At 40.8% G+C, this 9,243-nt stretch overlaps 1 protein-coding gene across 2 annotated transcripts in view; it reads left to right on the forward strand.

The window, feature by feature from the left end:
- LOC150101368 (uncharacterized) overlaps positions 1 to 7,564 on the forward strand; it is a 151,602-nt gene extending 144,038 nt beyond the window's left edge. For both annotated transcript variants that reach the window (XM_090400866.1, XM_090400867.1), the window contains exon 7: positions 6,712 to 7,564. In XM_090400866.1, coding sequence (XP_090256992.1) covers positions 6,712 to 7,209 — 498 coding nt within the window. In that variant the 3' untranslated portion in view covers positions 7,210 to 7,564. The remainder of the gene's footprint in view (positions 1 to 6,711) is intronic.
- The last annotated feature ends 1,679 nt before the right edge of the window (positions 7,565 to 9,243 follow it).

Raw genomic sequence — 9,243 nt, forward strand, 5'->3', positions numbered from 1 at the left:
ATAGTCATTCAGCTGTAATCATGTACTGGCGTTCAAGTGATGCAGCAAGCACGCACTCTCCCAACAATGCAACAAATGAAAGAACAGCTTCAAATACAACTAACAACGTTTTCATGCTAATTATGTATAAAGACTGTCTATGTTGTTCATAGTCTTTTAACCCTCAATGTTTAGTGTTTTTTCTTTTATAATGTCACCTGAAGAAGGCTGTTACAGGCCGAAACCAGTAGTGTGTTTATCTTAAAACCTTTTTAATTAAATCTCGGTTCTAGTCATTCAATTTGTTTCATAAAACTATGTATGTTAACCGAGTCAATGATCATTCTGTCATATATATATATATATATATATATATATATATATATATATATATATATATATATATATATATATATATATATATATATATATATATATATATATATATATATATACACACACACACATATATATATGTGTGTGTGTGTGTGTGTGTGTGTATGTGTGTAGAAAGTATTTAACCTTGGGTATAATAAATGTTAAAGATACCAAGCTATTTTAAACCTGGTTTTACTCCATTTCCCAAGTAAGCAAACAGACAAATAAGTCAAGTTTGCGCCTGCACGTAATGCAAGTCTAGCTGACCCTACAGGTAGTGCAAGACCAAGGTAACTCATGGTAAAAGTAGAATAAGCTCTGATCACTAATCTTAATATTTACCCATAATGCAAAGCACATCTCCTGGAGGAGATGTATGATGCTTTGTATTAAAGGCAAGGGTCTGTTTGCTTACTTGGGAAATGGAGTAAAACCAGGTTTAAAATAGCTTGGTATCTTTAACATTTATTATACTCAAGGTAAAATACTTTCTACATTTATATCTCCTCCTGCGATTTTTATTTAATAAGGTTAAAACACCTTATGGTAACTTGTTCTGGTAAAATACTTATAAGCTCTGTATTACTAAAATCTTGATATTTCTAGCCTGGCTCCCACTGATGAGACCTCAATAAAAGTCGAAACCGGTCTGGGTAGTGGCCCCTTGCCTTTAATACAAAGCATCATACATCTCCTCCAGGAGATGAGCTTTGCATTACGGGTAAATATTAAGATTAGTGATCAGAGCTTATTCTACTTTTACCATGAGTTACCTTGGTCTTGCACTACCTGTAGGGTCAGCTAGACTTGCATTACGTGCAGGCGCAAACTTGACTTATTTGTCTGTTTGCTTACTTGGGAAATGGAGTAAAACCAGGTTTAACATGTTCATTGCCAATCACGCGATATCGCGTGGACGTCGCTAACTAAATAAAAAAAAATAAAAAAAATTTGGCCACCACACGAAATTCCAATTTTCAGCTTGTCAGTCAGAGCTGTATCGTTAGAACAAATGGCTCTGGCTCTGTGTGTAAGTGTTTTTAAAATGCCGTACTGTTGGACTGGATGATGATGTGATTGTTTATGTAGGTATCTTCCTGTGTGTGTAGGCTTTCTGTAAATAGAAAAAGATAGTGCACCATCTGAAAGGCGGGTGACTAATGTGTCAAGAATTGGTAAACAGTTATTTGATTCTTTTTCTACTGTGAAGTGAATTTTGGGGTGTTGGCTGTTTAGGTAGGTGACAAAAGCATCCAAAGTGTCTTGTCCATGGGGCCAGATTGCAAACACATCATCTACATAGCGTAACCACACTTGTGGTTTGTATGTACTGTGGTAAGTACTTTGTTTTCAAAGTGTTCCATGTAAAAATTTGCTAACGGGGGAGAGGGGAGAGAACCCATAGCAGTACCATTAATCTGTTTGTAGAATTCCCCCCCCCCTCATGTAAAGTAACCTGCATTCATGGTAAATTGAAATAATTCAAAAATATCTGGGGGAAATTTAGACTTGATTAAATCAAGAGCGTCTATAAGTGGTACATAGATAAATAAGGAGGTGACATCGAAACTAACCATTATGTCTGAATCTTTTAGGATTAGATTTTTAACCAGTGTTATGAAATGGATTGAATTTTTTACAAAAGTAGAGGAGTTGCCAGTAAGGGGGACAAGCGACTTGGCTAAATGCCGGGCCAGTTTATATGTGGGACTATCTATACTATCAACTATGGGGCGTAGGGGAATATTAGTTTTGTGGATTTTTGGTAATCCATTTTAGAGACCACGTGGTCTTAAACCTATCGTCTGAAACACTCACTGAAGAAGCCAAGAATGCTCTCAGTCTAGGACATAACTTTGCCGTCACGCCCAAACAAATTCCTAAACTAGAAATTACGATGAAAGTAGAACGGGGTATCCACGATCTTCCGCCAGCAATGGCCAACAACGTGCGACTAGATATAGCTAGTATTGTAAACAAGGCTAAGCCTCCAAAAAGCAATATGCCACGTAAACAAATAACTGCCCTAAAAAAGTTATATAATAATAAAAATATTATTATTACAAAAGCCGATAAAGGAAATGCAACAGTTATCATGAATAAAGAAGAGTATAACAGAAAAATGCAAGATCTCATATGTGACAGTTCCACATATCAAATTATACATCGAGACGCTACGATGTCTCAAAAAAAAAAGTCCGAAAATTACTGAAAAAAAGTGACATCATGGCCCAAAGAAATCATCAGGAAAATAAAGCTAATTCATGTTAAACCACCCCGTATTTATGGATTACCAAAAATCCACAAAACTAATATTCCCCTACGCCCCATAGTTGATAGCACAGGTAGTCCCACATATAAACTGGCCGGGCATTTAGCCAAGTCGCTTGCCCCCTTACTGGCAACTCCTCTACTTTTGTAAAAAATTCAACCCATTTCAAAACACTGGTTAAAAATCTAATCCTAAAAGATTCAGACATAATGGTTAGTTTCGATGTCACCTAATTATTTACCAATTTACCACTTATAGACACTCTTGATTTAATAAAGTCTAAATTTCCCCCAGATATTTCTGAATTATTTCAATTTACCATGAATGTAGGTTACTGTACATGGGGGGGGGGGAATTCTACAAACAGATTAATGGTACTGCTATGGGTTCCCCCCCCCTCTCTCCCCCGTTAGCAAATTTTTACATGGAACACTTTGAAAACAAAGTACTTACCACAGCTACATACAAACCACAAGTGTGGTTACGCTATGTAGATGATGTGTTTGCCATCTGGCCCCATGGACAAGACACTTTGGATGCTTTTGTCACCTACCTAAACAGCCAACACCCCAAAATTCACTTCACAGTAGAAAAAGAATCAAATAACTGTTTACCAATTCTTGACACATAAGTCACCCGCCTTTCAGATGGTGCACTATCTTTTTCTATTTACAGAAAGCCTACACACACAGGAAGATACCTACATAAACAATCACATCATCATCCAGTCCAACAGTACGGCATTTTAAAAACACTTACACACAGAGCCAGAGCCATTTGTTCTAACGATACAGCTCTGACCACTGAACTCCAATACCTGCGCCATACGTTCTTAGCCAACGGCTACAATCCCTACAAAATAGATAAAATACTACATAGGCCAATTACTCTGCCCTCCCCTAATACACAAGAATACAACATGACCATTTCTATTCCCTATATCAGAGGTACATCGGAAAAGATAGCCAAAGTATTGTTGAAACACGGCCTTCAAACCTGATGTCAAGCTGGCAACTCTGATTCGCTCGCCTAAGGATAAACTTCACCCTTTAGCACACCCAGGAGTGTATGAAGTTCCGTGTGACTGTGATTTGGCCTATTATGGGCAAACAGGAAGATCAGTGAACATCCGCCTGGAAGAACATGAAAGATACATTCGCTACTACTACTATGGCAAGTCGGGACTGGCAGACCATGCTTTGGACACTCCTTCACACAGGATTGGATGGAGGAAAGCGAATGTGCTATTTAGGAGTCGTTATAGATCTGAAAGATTATTTTTTGAGTCAGCAATGGCTTTGAAGAATTCTCCCAACCTTAACAAATATGGTTGCATTAATTTGCCAAAAATTTGGGAGACGGTTATCCTAAGAAAAACTCCTGGATAACTGCTGTGTGCTTTTTTTTTTCCTTCGTTAGAGAGCGCCAAAAATAGGACTTTAGATCTTTTGTCTTTTGCAATTATATTGTTTCGCTCACTCACCGTCGCGTTTACATGTGTGTTGTGCTCTGATGATGCTGAGTTGAAAATCAGCGAAATATAAGCGTTAATAAAACATCTTTGTTGTTAAAAGTGTTTGTGGTGTTGTTAATACCGTGAAAAATAAGTCATGAATATGAATAATTTGGTCAGCTCCCCCCCCCCTTTTACCAGATGTTTTATCGCCCCTTCTGAAGTTGTGTAGACATTCGCTGCTCATCTTGACAAAAATTAACAAACGAAAAATCCCTACAAAACTGAAGGAAGTTTTCGATAAACACGTAATGTTTACGCAACAATGCTCTTACATGCCTCTCCATTTAATTTTTTTTTTAAATTAAAAAAAAAAAAACTTCCTTTGGTTTTTCCCTTTCAGTTCGTTTCCGACCGTATGCATTTCTCACAAACTATTCCTGGAGATTTTTACAGGGTAGTTCACCATCGCTTTCCCTAACCTCCCAATTTTATCCGGACACAGGACCAGCATACGGCTGGAACGTATTCATGACTGTAATCCATGTGTGTTCACGGGGCCGGTTTGCCTGTTCTGGGGGACGAAAAACCCGAGTTTCCGGGTGAAAAAAAACCCTACCTCCGTATGACACCGGCTAACTCACTTTTAGTCGAAAGAGACCAGATAAAGGTTCCTCACGTCACTGACAGGAATTTAACTCAGCGTTTTTCCGACCAAAGGGCTTCGTCTATACTGACTGAGCTACGGGGACTCTCACTTCCTTCCTTACTTTGTTCTTAATAAGAAGTCTCCTGTTGTGAGTAAAGAATTTTTTTCCCAAATCGAAGATACATACGATAACCACATATAAAATGTGGTTGTCTAAATTTTTGTCATTTCTCAAACCTAATGGAAAAATCAATGGGAATGAAAAGAAATGAGAATTCTCATTCAATAGCGAAATAGACGATTTCCATTCTAGATCTGAATCTGATATCCTTTTAAGATTTTTCTTTCTGTAGACAAAAGTGTAGTAAAACAACTATTGATGATGCATTTTGATTAATATTTTAGAATGAGATTAGCACATCGCTCAAAAAAAATCTAACTCGAAAAGAGAATCAATAAAATAAACACTAAACCCAACATTTCTTATTACTATAATTCATAACAGAGCTGACATCACGTGGTAGATTTGGGTTTTACTGTGAAAGACACACGCACACAATTACGTCGTCTGACCATAACGAAGCATAATAGAAAGACAAACGACCGTCGAAGCTGAAGTGTGAATATTTCATATTCCGCATATAACGAACAGCAGGGTAGTTCAATAATGCAGCAAGAAAGGGAAGAACTGAAGCGGTCGAACGGAGTGGGCTATCGAATTCCGATAAACGAAGCCAGAAAAGGAAGAAAGTTCAGCCTTCGACTGATATTTCGCCTCGTATTTTTAGCCGGTCGTTCTATACTTTTGTACTATCAACATTTCTGATAAGGGCAGTCGTTCATACTAGAAAACTATCGAACTGCGCAAACGACACTCGTCACACAACCACCAAAGAAGTATCTCGAAACGATTGCATTCTATTATTTATAACGAACGGAAAAGGACTCGAACACTTCATATGCGCATTCTTTACTTCGTGGGTCTGACACCATCATCGCTTGTTTCGTTTCGCTATTGATTTCGACAGGGGCTTGTTTAGATAATTTCCCATCCTCTTATCGTGTAATTTCCAATTCTGCTTGCAGTACAAATGCAGTCCGTTGTTCCTGAAGCGGGGATAGGTGTGTTGTTTTCCAACGAAGCTTCCTTGACTGTGCGAAATGGGCGGAACAAATTTTCCATTTTGCATTTCATAATGGATTGGGCGATCCGAAACAGGACTGCATTTGTTCTCTTTCGTTGTGGTAGTAATTGCAAGTGAAGGCTTCGGGAATAACCAAAAACATATAATGGAGATGTTCTTATCTACCATCTATGCGTTTAAGATATTGTGACATTTCTCTGATACTTAAGATAATCTAAGATGTATAAAATGGTATCATGAAAACTGTCGTATTCAGCTCTAGATTCACCCTAAAATCTTCCCTTCACGGTCTTTTTCGTCCTGAAGAAAAAGGGATAAAAATACACTGGATAAAAAAATCAGATTAGTAAACAAGGTGGAAAATCATGAATGCTGTGCTTCACTAAGAATTCCTAGACCACAGGGGATGCGTTGGTTTGGTCTTTATATGTTTATTTATAATCTAATAAACATGTTTTTTAAAAAAATCTATGTGTATAATAAGTGATACAGATGATACAAATCCATCACCTGCATAGTTTGTATTATTGTATTCATCTGCATTCACCCACTCTTATTTTGGATCCACCTGGATCTAAAAGAAAACCAAATTGTTCATAAACGGCTTCGACTATGAATCATTACTTATATAAATATTTGATTAAACTGTTTTATGTTTATTTTTCTTAATGGTGTTAAAGATAGCAACCTTCCCTTACTAAGTAAGTTTCATCAGCAGTATTGATTTGGCTTCATTATAATGTTTACCACATTAGCTTCATTATATTGCAAAGCGCACGAAAAGAGCATTCATTGACTAACACTTTTTATTTCTTCTTTTGCATATATGTTGTAGCTGCCGGTGGACATGCAAGAAAAAGTCAAAGATCACCTTAACCAGAGTACGAAGTCGCAGGAAACTGTACGGAGTCATTCCCCAGAAGTCCGTACAATTAAAGTAACTGTTCCCACCCTTCCTCCTGCTGCTATGGTGTACTCGGTCACTCGAAAGTCAACTTGCACGTCGGGGTCCAAACTAAAAGTGACGGCGCCCAAAGATCCCTCCGATGATAACAACAACACATCGGACTACGTGTCTGCTGCCATTATGGCCAAAGTTTTAGAAGAACGAGGCAAAGAAAGGTCGGCGAAGAAACAGCGGGTGTGTCTTGCGTGTCAGTGTAAGGGGAACATTTTAACCCGAAAGGACGTGAGTACGCAAACCTGGGGAGTGTCGAGTGCCAGCATGAAGGAACAGTGTCTCTGTGTTTGTGTCCACCATCGTTGCCGTCGTGGATCTTCGTCAAGCGTTGACTTTAGATCGCAAAATAATAGCACAGAGACTGCCATCTAGCGACAACGAAGGTAACTAATTAGAATTGGACGAAGTAATCGCCGTGAGAGACGAAGGCGGCCATTTCCACATCGACAGTCACACGTAGATTTGATATCGGGCACTTTGCAGTTTTACACGACGTACCTCGCACGAGAATAGAACTCGCACCTTTATCAGATTTATTTACAGAAACCTATAATAATGTAGAAAGTCTTGAAAATTGTGTGGTGAGAAAATGTAATAGCACTAAAAGGACTAGATGTGAACATCACACTTAAGATAATAGATCAGTACGACACTCCGCGAGAGAATTCAAAGCCACCCGTAGTCACTTGTAATTGTGCGGAATGGGTATTGTATTTTTACGATCGTGTGCTGTGTTCTCATGCCATGTGTAGGGACTTCTCGTGCAGTCACGTGTATGATAGTCATACTACTTTCTACCACTTTGTAATATAAGCGTCTATAAAATATCTCAGTATATAGCGTGTGGTGATTTTTTTCTTCCATCTATTAGGTCATGTTCAACATAAAAATAAAAAAAAAAATCTAAATATTTTATTTATTTTATTTATTTATTTATTTATTTTTTTACAAACTAAGTACACAATATCAGAATTATTTACACACACATTCAAGACCAACTATTGCGTGACACGGCGGAGTATGTATTATTCCCCCCCCCCACCCCCCCCCCCCCCCACCCCCCCCCCCCCCCACCCCCCCCCCCCCCCACCCCCCCCCCCCCCCACCCCCCCCCCCCCCCACCCCCCCCCCCCCCCACCCCCCCCCCCCCCCACCCCCCCCCCCCCCCACCCCCCCCCCCCCCCACCCCCCCCCCCCCCCACCCCCCCCCCCCCCCACCCCCCCCCCCCCCCACCCCCCCCCCCCCCCACCCCCCCCCCCCCCCACCCCCCCCCCCCCCCACCCCCCCCCCCCCCCACCCCCCCCCCCCCCCACCCCCCCCCCCCCCCACCCCCCCCCCCCCCCACCCCCCCCCCCCCCCACCCCCCCCCCCCCCCACCCCCCCCCCCCCCCACCCCCCCCCCCCCCCACCCCCCCCCCCCCCCACCCCCCCCCCCCCCCACCCCCCCCCCCCCCCACCCCCCCCCCCCCCCACCCCCCCCCCCCCCCACCCCCCCCCCCCCCCACCCCCCCCCCCCCCCACCCCCCCCCACAAAGAAATCTGAAGTGTCTTTGGTCAGAAATGGTCAAAAATGGTAAACACATTAAAAAAACATCACCAGACTAAGGTTTGAAAGAATTGGTAAGTATTTTGTTCTCAAAATGCTCCATGTAAAAGTTTGCCAAAGGAGATGGGGGGGGGGGCATATTTGTAGATTTTTCTTGCTAAGTAAAGTAACCTGTACCTACACATACATAGTAAATTTGAATTGTTCAAATATATTGGGGTTAGACTTTATTAAATGAAGTGTGTCTGTAAGTGGTACATTATTAAATGAGGAAACGATATCATAATGTCTGAATTTTTAAGGATGTGATTTTCTACTAGGATCTGAAATGGACAATTTTTTTTTTTTAAATAAAAGTAGAGGAGTTATCAGTGAGAAGAGCAAGTGACTTAGCTAACTGTTGAACAAGATTATAAGTTGGACTCTTGTCATGTTAACAAGATTGTCAACATGCTCAAGTTCCTTCCTAATATTATTATTACCCCAGACCACATGGAGTCAAACAGTTCACCAAATTCTCTGCAGACATCACACTCTCAGGCAAGGCATTCCAATCATTCAACTCTGCATGAAAAAAAACTTGCTTCTCACTCCCCTACTCACACCCTCTTTATACAATTTCCAGGGATGACCTCTGGTTCTCTCCTGATCTCCCACTATTTTCTGTAGAACCTCTTCGGCATTGATCCTGTAACCACTTAGTAACTTCTCTATCATATCTCCCCTCTATCCTATCAGACCTCATACTTGACATTCCAGAGGTTAGAAACTACCTTAGTCAGTTGCCTTTGGACCATTTCCAACATCTCTTTGTCCTTCCGAAAACCAGGCAACCAAATCTGGGCACAACAGTCCATGT

Source organism: Typopeltis vanoorti, chromosome 11, assembly GCF_054136105.1.
Source record: "Typopeltis vanoorti isolate ZY-2024b chromosome 11, IOZ_Tvanoo_1.0, whole genome shotgun sequence".
Classification (NCBI taxonomy): Eukaryota; Metazoa; Arthropoda; class Arachnida; order Uropygi; family Thelyphonidae; genus Typopeltis; species Typopeltis vanoorti.